The following is a 19006-nucleotide window of genomic DNA, read 5'->3' on the forward strand; positions in this document are numbered from 1 at the left end:
GCAGACCTAGCTGTCTATTCTGGATGATCATAGCTCTTCTGAAGGTGCAATTTGCCCAAGGCCTAGCAAGTGTTGTTCGATTTGAAAAACCACATTTCTGTTCAGACTGTTATCTACCAATCATTTTACCAATGGACCAATTTTTTTATTCTAATAACAGTGCATGGGGAGTGTTTCATCATTATAAGAAAAAATAGGATTGTAAAAAGTGAGATTTATTTTCGTACCCCACTGGACAAGCTCATAGCAGGTTTTCAGGCCTTCAGTAATCAACAATCTTTTTAAGGAAACGACTGATAATATGAATTTCTCCTATAATTTTAGATAGAATTGACCAGCGCTTTTACAGATATCAGATAGTATATCTGAATGATTCATTTTTGGAAAGTAAATTAAAGGTAATTTAAAAATATTATTCACAAGAAGTTCTTCGCTTTGAAACAGATTCATTTTTTTATTACATGTATTACATGTACAGGCAGAAACTTCACAATAAATTTAACATGTATACACAAATATATAAATATTAATATAAAATAGTTCAAAATACATACATAGAAATTACAAAATGCTGCTGCAAATGGAAAAATGTCAAATACAAAATTAAATAAGGTGTTAATTGCATATGCATGATTAAAATGGGTAATAATTAATGCAAAGACTCTTGCCCATGCAAATGTTGAATCTGTTGAATCTACTTTTTACCTTACATAAATCAATGAAACTAAAATTTTTTAATGAACTGTGTGATACTAGCAACAGTTATTTTTGACAAAATGGACTTGGAATTAATGTCCTGTTACAATTCATAGATGAAGAGTTGGTGAAATGTCAATCTAAACCTCCTTGCTAGAAACAGGTATATGTAATGCGTTGAACCATCTCAGAAACATTTGTCTGGGTCTATGGAATGATATTTAACATATCTTACTGGTATCTAACAGATAGTTGGTGAGATAATCCATAGATAATCTAATTAAGACAAGAAATGTCATATATGCTGAACTGTTTGCCATGTAGATTTGCCAAGCAATGCAACATCTAATAGATATATATATTCAGCAGTGAGCTTTCAGCAGAAGAGCAGATAAATAATGATTGTACTCGTTAGAGTGTCAGAGCGAGTCCTCAACAACTACGTTGTAACTGGAAATGTTCAGAAACCAACAACCAAACAGAAAACAATGCTTTCATTTGACATTGAAATGAATATTCTAGAATGTACCAGGTAGTTTGTGTTTAATCATTTGCTTTACCATTTGTTCACTCTATGCTGTGTCAAGGTATTGGTCTAACAGGTTAGTGTAGGCTAGACTTACCTATCCAGACTAAAGATGTTAACAGTTTATCATCCTTGCAAGAATTAGCAGTTTCTCATTGAAAAATAAACTTTCGAATAGACACTTTAATAGCTTTCTTTGATGGCATGAAACAGAAATTTATTGCACTAAATAGCAGCATGATTTTTTTAAGCAAATAAGTAGTGAAGAAAAATTGGCTGATTTTAACTTTTTTTTTTGTAAGTTTTAATAAACAATGGAATTTATATTACATCATTTAATACCATTAATTTCAACCTTCATTTCTTTTCAGATACTGTATCTCTTACATCTGAGCAATAAAACTTATTAACATGCCTCATCATAGCCTGTTCTGTTCTCATACAGACTGTTGAAACATGCTGTAGTCTGTCTGCTTCAATGAAAAAATGTGTGATAAATCTTGGAATTATGAGAGATAAACTGCCTTTCTGTCTTTTTTCTGCAAGCCGAATCATTCCGATTTAGCTTGGTTGTAGTCTGAAATATTCCACTGATTTTGTCCTTTGAAAGATAAGGAATATAGCACATTCTGTTGAAAGATAGGTGAAAGTTTGGTGTAGGTTTCTTAATAAAAAAAAATTGGAACACCCAGAGGCTTTGATTTCTAAGATTTTGGTTTCAGTTTGCTGCTCTCCATGTTTTGTAAGTCCTGACTATTTGAGGGTAGATAAGTCTCATCGTTCATCTTTGAGTTGGATGCCTTCGGGTCATGTTTGGTTGATTCCACACTTCTATGTAAGCGACTGGGTCGGATTTTCATCTGACTTTTGGCGAGTTGTTCAGGCTTCCAGTCATTCCAGGAGATTCCCCGTGATAGGACTTTTGATTGGTTGTAATATGGACCATTAAGAATGGAATGCCAACAGTTGTTGAACCACCACCCAGCCCGCCATTCTTTACCGCAGTGATATTTCAACCAATTATCATTGTCTTGATCTGGGGTGGAGAAGCGCATGCCATTATGGACTTGCATACCATTCTTGGCACTGCCTTCAAAATCAGTAGCATGAATCTTGTATCTGTCTCTTGCTCCATCTAATTTAAAATTCTTGTACAGAGCAAACGCTCGATTGTCTTCAAAGTCCCAGAGATCAAATCTAAGTTCATAGAAGTCCTGATTGGACAGAAGGAATATGTTATCCAGTCCCAACCAAAATTCTGAAGCAATATTGCCAAAGCCGTCTCTGTACTCGTCCCAGAGTCTGTTGAAGTCCACCTCACCATTGAAGCGGTTCTGGATAACTAACCAACCCCCCGGTGGTGTGTCCATGTCGCACCAGACTGGGATGGAACAAGATGAGTAGGTGGTGGTGATGTAGTACACAGCACTTATGGTGTGACCTCTAGCCAAGACATCCTGACAGTCTGCAAATAAAGAAAAGATAGATTTGGGTGTCATTTGTTACATGATGCCAGACAAAGATTAGTCATCTGTTCTTTACATTTTTATACATCAGTGAGTGGTTTGGCTAATGTGAGGCACTATGATCCATTCAGATGCTTTAGTTTCTCATGAGTTACACATTTCTATGTGCGCACCACCTAATTTTTAGACATTTTGTGTCATTATAGAAGCTTAACTTGTATCAGAAAGATTTATAGCTTTGCTTCTGTTGCAGGAATTATAATTGTTCTTCATGCACTATTTAAAGCATCAGACAGCCCATTGCTTACACTGCAAGATAGCTTCTGAATGTAAATCAATCAAGAGAGCCAATCCCAATTTTTTTTTAAATTATATTAGGTTTGTAAAAACCTATTATAATAGGTTTGTAAAAAAAATATATCAATTAAAGACTTCAAAGAAAAAAATGTTTGTTAGTAATCAAGGGTAAACAATTCTTAAGAGCTAGGATAAAATACTGCTCTCGGTAACGATAAATATGTCAAGATATTGTCTCTTTGCAGAATCTGCTTAATTGATAATTACTTTAGAGATCAAGGTTTTGGACACCTTTGAGTCATAAAATTCAGTATGTTGCTTCTTTGCAGTTCATAAAAAATTTTTAAAGATAATTTGAGAGGAAATATTTTATGTATTGGTAGTGTATTGAGAGTCTCATAGTTATAACTGCACTTGGAATAATTGGCAGATTGCATCCAACGCAGAAAAAGTTCCAATACAGATTTTCATCACAGAATATCGGCCTGTCATAGCCTATCAGTGTGTATGCCTTACAGTACTATATAAAATTGACACATTTATTATGCTTTATCCTAGAGCTGGGTGCATCTGTTTCATAAGTATTGCATAACTGTCTGCATTCTCATATTCTAGCTGTCTCGCACGGTTTACCACCTTGTCTGATAGTTTAGGTACACTTCAAAATAGAAAGATGAATCTTGGAGAATTTTTAAAACTAAAATACAATTGATGACATGAAAAGCTTAATTAAGGGCTTGTGTCAAATCAAATCCAATCAATTTCTTTTCCCTCAAAGGAGGGATAATTTTACTTGTTATGCTTTGTTATTGGTTTTTTGTGGAGTTGAATATATCAATTTTCAAAAATTGTTTTTTACTTATTAATTTTTTCATCTAAAGATGGTTTGGAAGGGAGTATGATTTGGTTGCAGTTTTGTATACTCATGGTGATGCTATTTCATGAATACCAAAAACTTCTTTTCTGGTTCTGGTCCACAATTGAGAAATTGGATGATGAATTAATAGTATCAAAAAAGGACTCATTGATACCCAGATACTCACTGCAAAGCTCAAGCAGTCTCCCGTTAACTCATTTATTACACTCGTCTAAAGAAATTCATTTCAGTGTGGGTTTGAAACATTAAGAAAACGTCTCAAAGTTCACACTGGCATTTCTATTAATTTTCAACTATTACTCTTATAAAATAATACTTAATAGTGAAATATAAATGGGTAAGATGATAGTCAGTGAGGAAAATAGAAGACTGATAAAAAAGATGGACCATAAAATATTATGATCTTTATGAAGAGGGCTATTAAGCTAGGATGATTTATATCATGTAGCTATTGTACAGACACTAGCTGTTTAAGAGGCAGAAAATAGAGGTCTTTTACCTTAAAGCAGTAAATCTCTAGGGTTGGTTTTTTTAATGTTGGTGTTTTTTATAAAATTCAAGTGCTGTTAAATAGGTTAAGCCAGGGATTATTCATTTTTAAGACATTCATTTTTCAAATTGTTTGAACAATGCATGCATTATGTGTTAAGAGGTCAGGGCAAAAGGTAATGATTGATGCTTGCTCAAAGCAGCAACTTTACAACCCTATTTCCTTATGCATAAAGTGCATTGCTCATTGTTCCTTTGTATTAGACTCTGCATAGAATTACCTTAACTATTTCTATCTGTATTATTTATTTAGTTGTTTCAAAGATGATAAACAAAACAATAAAGAAAACTCTATCAGTTACCTAATTCTGTTATGCCTAATAGAAACCATTAACAAAATCTTGAACAGGTATTTCATTTTAAGAATATAAAAGGATCTAACAATCATTTTGGCTCTACAGAATGAATGTTATATTAATGCCTTATAACACATGATTATCACTCCAAATTCAATCAGTTTATGCAGAGTCTGTTTCCAGTTGTATACAATTTCCATCGTTTCATCTACCCTATATGAACAAAGGAAGTTAATGTAAAGTTGAATATTAAGGGAGTACATAGGGTATGGCCTGATGACAACCCAAAAAACTCCACCATTGTGGAGGACATATAATTCCTTATCATCTTCAGTCTTTCATTGTTGTGTCTAACTTTGATGCATTGACAAACCCTTCACATAAACCAGTTGGTTGTCCATAGGTTACAATTGAAGAATTGGCATATCTGATTCATATAATTGTAGAAGACCCATAATTACATGATGAATGCAGACCTGGTTGAATGTTTTATTGTCTGATGAAATCAATTGAAAAAACTGATATTTTAATATTAACTGATATTAAGATTATTTTTCTTTTTCAGTGTGATTTATAGCCCTATTTTTATCGTGTGATTCATGTGTCTCATGTGGGTTTTTTTTTATGATTGAGATAGAAGAATGGTAGAAAATCACATTTTAAAAAGTCTTAAACTTTAAAGAATCAATTTTTTTTTTTTTGAATAAAGTTTTGGAAAATAAGAAAGTTGAAGATGGATTTATGATGAAGACTCAATGAAAAGAATTATATAGCAAAATACTCCCCATACAAAAAAAAGTTACACTTAGTCATAACTTTTCTGTAACTAAAGTGTAACTTTTATGTACCTAAGATTTAGGCACATAAAAGTTATAACTTTTTTGTACCTAGATTGGACTTAAACTTTTTGCCCTATAACTAAAATGTACCTACATGGAACTTAGAAATTTCTTAGTATAACTAAAATGTACCTACATTGAACTTAGAAACTTTTCAGTATAACTAAAATGTACCTACATTGAACTTAGAAACTTTTCAGTATAACTAAAATGTACCTACATTGAACTTAGAAACTTTTCAGTATAACTGAAATGTACCTACATTGAACTTAGAAAATGTTCAGTATAACTGAAATGTACCTACATTGAACTTAGAAACTTTTCAGTATAACTAAAATGTACCTACATTGAACTTAGTCAATTTGTGAATGTGTTTGGACTTTGTCATTTTTACACTAAAAATTTAAGTGTATCTTATCCAAGAGGTTCAAGTCTAAAGTAGACTTTTATCACAATAAATCTAAAAACTAATATAAACTATCGTTATAACTTTGTTTTTTTTTTTTTGTTTTTTTTTTTTATAAAATCACGATAAGTTGGGGGGGGGGAGGGGGGGGGGGGTAGATGTAGGTTGATCACACACTGGGTAGTAAAATCACTAAGATTTGTTTGAAAACAATGACATAACCATTATAACGGGAATCCAGTCCATCAATTGCAACACAAACACCTGTCCAAAATTTTATTGTTTTTATAAGGCAGAAACAGGAAATCACTTTCCGCCTGAACGCACACACATCCCAGGTTAACAGTAAAGGGTGTCTAAAGAGGTCATGATTAGTCCGTGCTGTGATGACACTGATCTTTGGTTAAGAAAAAAAGTTGATGTGTGTGTTTTGACCAGCAGACATTTTTTATTTTGCTCCTGCAAGCATTATTTTGTTATCTGTCTCTTGAACATCATTAGACATATTACGATTTCGTTTAAACACTGTTAAATACTAAGGGGTAGCATCAACTTTATATTATCACTGAAAATTTTTCCAACTTTTCATGGCCTACCCCATGAATAAAGGAATAGAGTAGATTTCTAGAAATTGATTCAGAATTTTCCCACGACATCGAATGCATGCGAAGAAAAGGGGGGGGGGGGGGGCTGGGGAGGGGTGGTAGCATTGTTTGTTATTATGAGATGGGTTCATCATATTTATTCACATATTTGATTAATAGACATGCTGTTAACAAAGAACAGTACTGCTATTTCCATCTGTATGTTTTCCCAGTACTAGCCTATCTCTCATCGTAATTTATAACAGCACATAGCTATAAGGACTGTGTTATAAACTTTGGGAAACATGTTTTATTTAAAAAAGGTGTTATAATTTTTGGTTTTACATATTCATCAATTGTAAAAATGCATTGGTATTTAAATTGATTTAGTTTTTAAAATTCCCTCATATTATTCAAAATGGCGGCTCTTGAGACCGGAAATGCCCAGTTTTGATGATCGGTTAATAAACTAACAGGTTGTAAGGAAAGAAAATATTACTAAAATTTGTTTCAATTAAATGCAGAATTCTTTAGATAATATTAAGTAAATAATATTGTTTTTTAACCAAAATAAATTTTAAAGATTTATCCCGGTATTAATCTTGGCTGTATCGTGATTGGCCAAAATTTCAAACTTTGACTTCCGTGAATTCTGATTGGACAATTGCCATTCCGCCATCAAATTTTGAAATGGGCAAAGAAGACAGGAGTTGTTGTGAAGATATTCCTGATTTTTTCAAGAAATATGCAGAATCACAGCGTGTTGTATGTAGTAATGAAACTGCAAGCAGTGGTTTCATAAAGATAGACATGCTTAAGACCTGGATGATATGGCTTTAGTTGTGGATGACCATTTCCATTCAGGGTAAGTCTGATATACAAACAAGTCATTTTGAATAATTCATTTGTGTTTGCTTATCTCAATTTCTATATTATTGCTTTGCACTTAGAAATGAATTACATTTGGAATATTTCTAGAATTCTAATAAGAAGTGCATGATTTTACCATCTATATCAAAGCCTATGCAGCCATGTATATCTAGTGATGTACATTCTATATGTAATCAAATTATGGCCGACTCTTTTAAAAAGAGTATCATTGTATTGCAGAAAAAATCCCAACCAAGTCCAGCTAGTAGACTGTACACCAGATTGAAGATACATCATTAATACAAGATGAAAAAAGTAAGTGTGTGTGTTTATCAAGTAAAGATATACAAATTTTAAATTTTTAACCATATATTATGTATATCTTTTAGTAAATGAATTATTAAAAATCTGAGAATATAATGGCAACTGCTGTATCAATGTTGACTTTTTTTTTTTTAGAGGGGAGGGGGGGGGGGGGGGGTACCAGGTCAACAGAGAATTGAAAAGTTTTACTGATATTTAAAGCTGAACACCGCTCGTAAATAGGCACTGTCCGCCATATTTCTCTTTAATCACTGCTGTCCCTACAACCCTTATATAAGGGACAGACCTCTAAACAGTTCAAAGTACTTCGCTGTAGAGGTCTCACCTGTGTGGACGTACATTTTGCTTCGCCGTGTTACCCGGTCGCGATGAAATTATCAAATTTTACGCACTTTTTGAAGCCAGGAGAATACTAACATCAAATAAATTGGTCAATGCATTATTTACGAACAGACAATGAACATAAGATAAGAAAAAAATGCATAAAATCTAAAGACCACGAAAGGAATACTACATGTCGGCCACAAGGTTCAGGTGTGCAATCGGGTGTAACGAAATCGAAGGGTTTATATACCAGGTATCTGTGTGACGGTGCCTATTTACGAGCGGTGTTCAGCTTTAATAATAATTTATGCTACATATATTGAAAATTGTCAAACAGTATCATGTTTTAAATATTATTGCCTTCTTTTAGATTAATGGAGGACGAGGATAATACTATGAAAGAGATCAGATGCAAGAGCAACCGTTCCCATAGAAATACATGCAGCCATGTAAACAGAAACCAGTTTTCACCTGCCAGGTGCTGGTCACATATATATTCAACTTGGTATGCTATAAAATTTTCTGTTTTAAGTATAAGGTAGTTGTCAAGGATTTTAACAGTTACAATGAAAGTACATGTAGTAAGAAATTGCCATAATGAAACATTCTTTTTTATACATTTTAGGAACAGATTCAAGAAACAGATCCAGTTGTTTGCTGATAAATTACTGCAGGTCATTGGTATCATCTAGAACCAGGACTGTTTTAAAAATCATACTAGTATGTTTGGAACAAAATCATGCTGGTATATGTTAGGAATTTAACCTAAAACATGCTTTATGAAGGTTTTGGTCAAATTTTGGTTTACAAAATAATGTTTTTCAAACTTTCTATTCAAATTTAGCAAGAACATTAGACACACATGTAATATCCCAAATGCTTTTATGTTAGATTATTGCTTTATTTAAAAAACTTGCATATAGGGTCTGTAATGATTTGAGATTATTATGTAAACAATAAAATGCTTTCTTTGGTGACATATGCGGGATATGAATGTAGCAACATTGCAGAAAAAATACATTACCCGCATTAGCGAGTTATGTAAATTTTTTCTGCAATCATTGCTCCCTTCATTACCTGCATGAATCGTCAAAGAAAGCATTATATTGTTTATATTTACATCTTTCTTTTAACAAATTAATAAATTGTTTGTAAAGAGTAAGTTAAATTTACTATATTATTTTTAATGTGCATCAGTACGTTAGCTAAAAGAAACAGCCAAATTGTCTTCAATGGGAATGTGAGTCTGCATTGATATCCTGATTATTTCAGTGATTTTTCTAAGGTCATTGTAGGTTTCGAACAATCGTTTAACAAGGCGTTAACTATAAGTTTCCATAAGAAATGTAGGAAAGCATACTCATTAGATGTAAATATAATTCAGTAAACATATTGATTAACAAAAACATTGACTTGTGTTCTTCTACTCACATGAACAGATATGATTTTAAATTCCTATCCAAGAGCAAAAACAATTTGATGAAAAGTTCATGTCAACATTAGGGACTTTTTTTTCATCAGTATAACACCTGTACATGTACCTGGGGTTTTTTTTTTATCTGAAGTTTATGATACAGTTAGATATTTTTTGCCTACATCTGTAATTTTTCTGTGTAACTTTTCTGTACCTAAATGATAACTTTTTTGTACCTACATCTGTAATTTTTCTGTACCTAAATGATAACTTTTCTGTACCTATATGTATAACTTTTCTGTACCTACATCTATAACTTTTCTGTACCTAAATGATAACTTTTCTGTAACTATATGTATAACTTTTCTGTAACTTTATGTATAACTTTTCTGTACCTAAATGATAACTTTTCTGTAACTATATGTATAACTTTTCTGTACCTACATCTATAACTTTTCTGTACCTAAATGATAACTTTTCTGTAACTATATGTATAACTTTTCTGTAACTATATGTATAACTTTTCTGTACCTACGTCTATAACTTTTCTGTACCTAAATGATAACTTTTCTGAAACTATATGTATAACTTTTCTGTAACTACATCTATAACTTTTCTGTACCTAAATGATAACTTTTCTATACCTATATGTATAACTTTTTTGTACCTAAATGATAACTTTTCTGTAACTTTAATTTGTAACTTTTTTGTACCTAAATGATAACTTTATTATAACTTTTTGATAACTTTTTTATACCTATTTATTTTTATGAAAAAAATAAATTGTCAATAGTTACACTCTAGTTATGACTTTTTTGTACTTAAGCAAAAAGTTACAATATAGGTATAACTTTTTGATGCTAATTTGGAACCATAATTGATCAGATGGTTCCAAATTGTGCTAACTTAGTTATGACTTTTTTGTAACTTTTTTAAGGGCTCATAGGTATAACTTTTTAGTGCTTTTTTTTGGTATGGGTCCCCAGACTCTCTGGTTTGTAATATTTTTAATCTTTTTTATTTTTAAGTTTATAGCCAATTTATTTCGAATGAATGCTCAAATTTAGAGCCCACCCAGAACCTTGAGCTTATCATGATTTAATAAATCAGAAATGACTTAAATTGTCTAGAATCAGTAAGTGTAAACAAAAACATGAGGATAAATTGGATTCCTTTCTAATGAGGGAGATTCAAGTCACATGTGGAGTCATCAAGTTCACTTGAATTTAAAGAAATACATGTACATGTGTAATATGAATTGTCAGTTTTCTCTATTATTGCATAATTTTCAGTATATCAATATAATGCTCTTTTTGGCATAATGAAAAATCTAAAAACATGGAGACTTTAAATACAAAAAATTTTAAACAGTGAGTAGAATTTGCATAAGCTAGCTCTTTGAATATTTTGGGAATTGATAACCTATATAGTTATGATCCGAATTTGACAACTGCATAGTGATGCAGATAAGAGACAACTTGTTTACTCTTTCTAGCATCGATGATCTTAATAGGTGCCTCAAATTGCACATGGCAATTTGTAACCTTTCAGATCTTTGTCATTACATAGCCATTTAGGAGCTTGCATTCCTATTTTCACCTCTCAACGTTGTCTCTTTTCCCAGTGCTCTACTTAGTTATGCTGACTGTATTCAGATAGTGGGAGGGGTGACCTTTCTTGCTCCCAACCTTCCCTCTCTGCGTCTCGGGGAAATGAATGGACTCATTCATCAGGGATTCCCCACAAGGAATTGTCTAGTTATCTGCTCAAACTTTTTGACACCCGTGTATTCATACACTATTATATCAATTGAAAATGGCTGTAATTTTAATGTCACAGAGAGATGGGTATTTTTGACATTGTAACAATAAAAAAAAGAGGATAAATTGTATTTGAGATAAAGTTGCCACATCCCTATTATTAAAGCATTATCCAAGATAAACTTAATGTGCTGACATACTGCTTAAAACATGAATTCAGACTTTTCAGGGTTTGCTTTTGAATGAGTTGACAGAGAAATTAAGATATGATTTACTCAAAGAATTAAATTGAGAAATTGGAATGCATATGTCTCTGACATGATCAGGTTGTGTAATTTGGAGAGTATGTTTATGAAAAACAAAACAGTGACTATATAGAACATTTGAATTACTACTGAAAGCCAAGGAATAAATGTTGGTCAAAAATATGAAGGTATTATAAAATTGGATGCTATGTGCCTCAAAATTGCTTCTTGAAAACCCAAAGCTGCTCCCCATAATCCTTGACAAATGCATTTTACATACAAAAGTAAGTTTTATCACGTACATATTACAAAATAGTCAGTTAGGGTACACCATTCATAATAAGTCCAGTAAAAAATAAATGCCTCAGCAAAACTGAAGCATATAGCAAGATTTTGATGATTAAGAATTTTCATCAATGAGTATTTGATAGGCAATATACCATTGACATTGAGGCATAGGAATCATTTTATAACATTGCATAATTTTGTTGGCATTTGTATAGTTGCTGAAATAGCAAAAAACTGCCCATATCAAAGCAAAGTATTTTTGTATTGATTTAATTGAATACAGCTACTCTTGGCTATAACAGACCATGGATGAAGTACTAAGTGTGCCATTTTTTTTTTGTATTTTGATGCTTTATTTGTGGATAAGCAACACATAAAACTACACTGTATTTGGTCATTGGAACTCATTTCAAACAAATTAGGATTATGATGGATTGAGCCAGAAGGATCACCATTATGTCATTATTTAGCAATTTGGGTTCTTCAAAAAGTTTAAGTCTCTGATCAGAGGTCTAGCTTTACAGTGGCTAATAGAACTTTTTGTTTCTGTGTCAGTGGGCTAGATATTATATGTTCAATTAACCCTGACTTTAAATCAAAGCAAATCAAAAGAAAGAAAAATGTTTGACATGGCATGACATTTTTGTAGTGATGCATGCGCACACACAATGGTAACTATCGATAATTGTTTACAGATGAATAACCCAAATTATGAGTAACCTTTATTTTATGCAAGTTTTTTCTTTTCTTCATCTCCCTTGGCTCTGAAGATGATTGATAGGGAAACTGTCATAATGCCTTCTGTGTGTATATAAACATGAAAATTCTTAGAATGGGCAGGCTGGGGCCAGGATTACAGACACATTGTCAAATTCTTGAACAGAAATGTTCAGCTTTGTCATCAGTTTCATAACTGCAGAGCCAAACAAAAATTAATTATCAAAAAAAGGAATTCTTATTAAATGTTTGATATGTATCTTTTGGTTATTATGTGAATTTAGAGGTCATTGACAGAATGTTAAATACGAATTAATCTACAAGACTGTATACAAGAGTTCTAACATTGGAATTATGCAGTACAGATGAATATCAGCAATCTTCAATGCACAGATCAGATGCTGTGAGTTTGTTAACCAAATTCCTCCATCATTGCTTTCAATGTTCTTTTTATATTTAAAGAAAAATGTTTTCACCCCACACAGAAGAACATTTTCCAGTGGCTGCATACAGCTGTAATACCAGCTTTAGTACTCATTTACATTTTTGAAGGGCACTCAAGGAGCAGTATTAAGATGCTTAATACATTTGAACTTGTATTATCTGTTTTATTTTTGAATTAGAAAGGTACACAGTAAAAAATTCTAACCAAGTTATACAGCAATATTTAGATGTGAACAGCACATGATGACTGGGGAAAAAAACAATTTGCTCAGAAACATTTTTTAAAATATCGGACAAATTTTGTTTTCGAAACCATCTTGAATGGCCATGCCGTATCACCTTCCAATTAACATTCTACCCCCAGTGGCCCGAACTTATTCTCTTTTGAGAAGTGGACAGGCATAGCCTACATGGATGTAGGCTATGCCTGTCCACTTCTCAAAAGAGAATAGCCCGAACTCAGCTCTAGCTTTTTCAGTTGTGAATTGGGTTTACTTGATTTTTAACTGGTTTTGATTTCATTCTGTAAAACTTTAAGACGATTATTTATCCTGACTTTATAGAATAGAACATGCTTGAATTCGATGTCCATGCATTGCTATATTATGCATCTCTTAAAGATAATTTTAACTTTTATAAATTCTATTGGGTCGCTTACTAAATTGAATTAGATATACCAGAACTTATCCTGACTGTGAATCTCAATAGCTAGAGAGGAACAGTTTTTTCCTAGCAGACATTTATGTTCCTCCAATTAGATAGAATATGTCAGTAAGCATCAGGATTTTCAGTTCAATTTGGCCTAAATTATGCGTTATTAAACACTGCTAAAATTTATGTTACTCTGAAAACATGATGATAATTCAGTAAATAGTTTTTTGATGACCAGAATTCAGATTTTTTGTTAAATATCTCACATATGTATTTAATTTGCTTCTCATATTCATTTTATTTGAATTAGAGCATTAAAAGATTTGTAGGTGGTTTCATATGTTTGATAGCTAAGTGCTGATTACAAGCTGGAACTTAATGAGAGTTTGGAAACATTTGGTACATGCATATATACATTGTATTTAGAAAAATTAACTTAGAATATTAATTGGATCATTCATGTACATGTATTTAACTAAGGTACATTTCCCATTATGTGCAGGAATAAACTTGGAATATTTGAAATATTCAGTCAATGAAATATCATATTAGCTAGTAGATATGGCAAAACCTGCAGATATGTGAAGAATTTAAATCCAGATTTGTAATCTCTTGAGATTTTATTTACCGGTAGTTTATATTGCAGTTATTGTTTATTCCTCCCAAAAATATGCTATAAATGGCAGGTCTTAGTGCTAAATAAACAGAGAAGGTTTCCTAGGCAACCAGTGCAGTTTGAATTTAACTGGAGACTCAAGTTTATAAAACATGCTTTCTTCATTGGATCAAAGAGGTGAGAATTTGTTGAGTGAGAGAAGCAGGTTAAAATCCTGATTAAACAGAGCTTCGTCAGCAAAAGCCAATGAGGGAGGTCTGCATGCTGAATTGGTGCCACTGTACATAATTAAAAGCATGGAATTTTTACAAACAGTTGTTTATTTGTGATATTAAAGAACAAAGCACCCACTGGATAAGTGGGGGTGTGTGGTTATACATGCACCCCATAATTGGGTAGAGAGCGTGATGGACAACAGTAAGGCATGACAACCACAAATTAAACGGAACAAGATTCTCAAAGAAAATTTCATGAATTCTTTTAATTTTAATCTTATCGGCCATCATATAAAGCAGCAAGGGGGTGGTAATTCATGATTCTAAGATGATGCTAAGCGCACGAATTACTTGGTGGGACGTTACTGCCTACGACTTTCTACTCCACTACATTGTACGCTTTCAACTTTTACCTTTGAGACTTTTCTTTAATGGTTTAACTTTTTGAGGGATGGAGGGGGACGTACAGCAACTTATTCGTGTTTGTAAACTGACTGATCATCCAGATCTTCGTTAAGACATGAATTTTTCATACAAACATAATAAAGATATTATGGAGTAAGAATCGGCAAATATATTTATGAAGATAAGAAGTATATATAGTTAGATGGATGGTTAAATGATTCAAAGTGTACTAGAAGTACTTGGTTTAGTAGGTGTCCTGTCAGTATCATTTGTTCTCGAAGCCAAATCGCTCATCAGATTAAATGAGTATTTTACAGAGTCAAAAATACATTGTATTCAAAATGTTAAATTTACTCATAATATGTAATGCACATTGTGTACATATCGCTAAGAATCGAAATAGAAGCATGAAAAAATCTCTAGATTGAGATTATAACTATTATGAATTATTGTTCTGCTAAATTTTTGTCCACACATTTTTCATTCTAAATAAAAGAAGTAATGAAGACAGTGACTAAAGCATACTTTGGCTGACACATGATTCAGTTGCATAATACAAATAGCATATAGATATGGTCATAAAACTGAATTATGAATTTTATCAAATCTTCAAATATTTGCTGGTGCTTGAAGATCCCAGAAATTGGTGATACCTGTGTAATCACAACTTTGTGCCAACATGCTGCTCGTAAAATTTCCTCAAGATACTGAGTATTTGTGAAAGATCAGAAAGAAGGAAAGATAAAGGCGTTTTCATTTTTTGGTTAAAAAGCTTGCAACTGTAGTTTTTTGGTATATTATATTATATCATGATAGAAATTCAGCTGAGCTTTGGAATTTGATTGGGATTAAGCCCCTACCTTTGAAAGTGGTCTCAGGATTAGTCTGTCCACAGTTGAGCACTTTAGAGATGGTTTCCACCTGGATGTTTTTGCGTTTCATGCTGACAGTGTTGTCAAATGCTGTCACTTTCTTCTCAAGCACATTGTTCACTTCTACCACATCCAGGACAATGCCGGAGACCTTCTTCTCCAGCTCCCGATACCCCTGCTTCTGCCCATTTATTGACCTCTGGAGGTGGTTCATTAAACGAAACATGTTTGTGATGTTTTTGTGATAATCATTCATCATTTTATCACATTGTTGGAGTTTGAATTCCTGTTTACTGATTGTCTGGTTTAGATTGGTGTTTTCTAACGTTTGGTCTTCTAGCATACTCTCTACGGCTTTCAGTCGTTTCTCTAGCTGTGTAAACGTGGACCCGGACAGTATTTGGTTGGTGGTGCTCTTTATAATACTGTACGGATTTTTAGAGTCTGCTGCTAAGGTGGAGCTCTCCATTCTTTTGTCTGCCTGTGGAAACTCTTGGACTTGGTTTGGACAGTGACCGCCATCTACCATCTCCTTGACTACGAATGTATACTTACATCGCTTGGTTTTTAGCAATTTCCTATTGGAGTTTTTCGATGTTTTCATGCCAAGGCAGAAATAAAAACTAAAAAGCAAAATCACTAGAATTTTCCTCATGGCTAGCAAATGTCCTTTTTCTTGCTGTCAGATAACTTCTTGATATCCCAAGTTTTGTGTTAATAATGTTAAACAGAGAAAGAAATTCAGAACAAATATTCCAATAAATTCAAAAATGTATCACTACGTGAAATCTGGAACATTCAGAGATTTTGGAACAACATCAAAGCTGTTTCAGACTTAACACACCTGACTGTAAGCTTGGAATGGAAATAAATGTCTTGGAAAATGAAAAATGTCCTCATTAAAATATCCTGGGTTCCCGATTGCTATCTTCTGATAAACAATGAGGAGAACTTGTAAGTTTTCAATTAAATTTTCACTCGCATTGTATTTATATACACCAGGAATCTCATAGGAACAGTGGTCCAGTGACAGAATTAATTTTTTGCGAGAACACGTGGCTGCCAGCCATTCCTTATTAGTCCCCTGTGTTGTGTGGGCTGAAGCTCTGCTCCAGTGGTTGCTGCATCTTCATTTGTCATGCTGATGAAAAATACAACCCCCCTATTTTTTTCAAAATTTGCAGCATTATGCCTCCCACTGTGTTGCAGTTCATTCATAAAACGCTGGAGCTTCAGGTAAAATGTTAGTGAAGAAGTGATCCTGTCATACGGTAGCCGTGTTTGTCGATGATTACAGCAAGTCAATACACCACGACTGCCCCTTTCTTCTGCCCTTTAATGCTGTATAATTCTTACCGCATATCATTGTTACCTTTTTTATGTTGATAGATCAGGGTTTAAGGTTTCAGGGGGGATCTTCACAGTCGCTGATTTTTACAAACTGATACATGCATAAATTTGTGGTTAGGGTTAAGTATTTCAGCTTTAGCACTTAGATACATCTGCAGCAGTGGAATACTCTCTGCTTGAATTTAATATTTATGTGGTCTATTGTAGACTGCATTACATAATAGGGTGCCTTGTAGTAGTGTATTTGTGTACAATAGATGCACTTAAAATTGTTCAGTTATCCTAATTGCCATATTCTGGGAGGAATGTATTTTCAAGTACATTCTACACATAAATATAAATGTAATCTTTTTGAGAGGTTGGTGATTTGCTAAACACATGGGCTTAAAAATAAAGATACGAAAACATTTTATGTAATCCATCAAACTGCTTAGAATTATAAACAAAAATTATGCCTTTTAAGTGTGAGGCAGGGTTAGATTTCACATTAAAAAACTTCACAATTTGCTATCAAATGATCACAAAGTGGGGGTTTTGTCTTCAGAAAAATGAAAAGTTAATTTAAAGATTGAAATATACACTAATAGAAGATTATCATATTTCAAGAGGGTTTTAACTTGATCATCATGATGAAAAATAACAAGAAGAATTTGACTTCTCACAAACCTTGGTGGGCATTTGAATTATTCACTGATGATATAGGAATTCAAAGGTTTCATAGCCTGCAGAGGTTATTGTCTCTTTATCATTTTTTTTTCAATTACAGAAAACACTCTATTGGGCATGATTTGTTGCCCAAAAGAATGTAATTCGTTTCAAGTTTTATTGCCAGTAATGTATGTGCAATCATTCAATTAAGTGTCCTGTGTGCAGCACCTGGTTTAAAAAGCAGTTGCACTGTGCATGCTTTTAATTAAATTTGGACTCTTCTCTCTCTTTGTGCAGAGATCTGGGCTGCAATCAAGATAATCATTGTAGATGCTACTGTAATTAGCTGCTAGTATAGATATCTAAGTAGTATTTTACACACTGAATAAATCAATGCTTCTATTGCTAAGCTAGTATACTGTTCACTCTGCTACGATCTTGAATGCAGCACTGGTATAATAATAAAGTGTAAAGTGTATATATGATTAATGAATTAGTCATGGAACTGTTTCATTACTCATGGCTAAACCTGAATAACTGAAAAGATTGCAAGCAACTTTTAAACAATGTAATGTAATGTAATACCCTGTAACAGAGAGAGAGGGGGGGGGGGGGAATAATGTAAAGGTGAAAGTGCTTGAGTTGACTTGAATCTTGTGTGTGAATGAAATGTGACCTTTCAGAAAGTATTTTAATGATAGAACTATTTTAATCCCACTAAATATGACCCGAATACTTTAAAAAATTACAATTCAATTGGGTCTAATTACATGTAGGTATTTTGTCAACCATTAATTTTGATGTGACATAAATTTTGAAGTGACATTTGTATCTTCTATTTTTTTTTTGGGGGGGGGGGTATTTTTATTTATTTTATTTTTTACTTAAAAAATGAAAATGATTGATGAACTGTTTAAAAAAAACAACTTTGTACACATATACATTCTGTGGACAAAAGAGACACTTAATGTGTCAAAGGGGGGGGGGGATACAAAGCTTATGGGCAACTGGGCTCTGCAATCTAAATTGTTACCTGTGTTATTTTTATTCTTTGGATTAATATTTAGAATACCAGAAACATCATCCAATATCATACATTATTCTCAGTTTACAGTCTAACAAGCCATAATTAAGTGACAGATAACAGCAATGCCAAATGGATAAGTCATCACAGTTCTGAGTTTCTTTCCTTTTCTTCAGTGATTTGGCAATCAAAGCAAATTAACTCAAGTGTTTAGGTAAAAAAGTTGTAGAACTAATGGTTTGTTATTTTTTCTGTGATTATAAATGTCAATGTACAATCAATTTTATTTGAGTAAGTTAATAA

At 32.8% G+C, this 19006-nt stretch overlaps 2 protein-coding genes and 1 long non-coding RNA gene across 3 annotated transcripts in view; 2 read left to right on the plus strand and 1 right to left on the minus strand.

The window, feature by feature from the left end:
- The window catches only part of LOC128187675 (protein disulfide-isomerase TMX3-like), a 45820-nt gene that overhangs the window by 18563 nt on the left and 8251 nt on the right, over positions 1–19006 (plus strand). The gene's annotated exons all lie outside the window — the stretch shown is intronic.
- Positions 1390–17415, minus strand: LOC128187674 (techylectin-5B-like). Its single transcript, XM_052858092.1, has 2 exons — positions 15670–17415; positions 1390–2687 (listed from the first exon to the last, which is right to left on the minus strand). Exons 1-2 carry the CDS (start codon positions 16334–16336, stop codon positions 1927–1929), a joined length of 1428 nt encoding a protein of 475 aa, XP_052714052.1. The 5' UTR covers positions 16337–17415; the 3' UTR covers positions 1390–1926.
- On the plus strand, positions 6367–9204 carry LOC128187676 (uncharacterized). Its single transcript, XR_008244076.1, has 4 exons — positions 6367–7401; positions 7647–7721; positions 8425–8559; positions 8680–9204. It is a non-coding gene; the product is annotated as an uncharacterized LOC128187676 (long non-coding RNA).

This window comes from Crassostrea angulata, chromosome 6 (genome assembly GCF_025612915.1).
Source record: "Crassostrea angulata isolate pt1a10 chromosome 6, ASM2561291v2, whole genome shotgun sequence".
NCBI classification, from domain to species: Eukaryota; Metazoa; Mollusca; class Bivalvia; order Ostreida; family Ostreidae; genus Magallana; species Magallana angulata.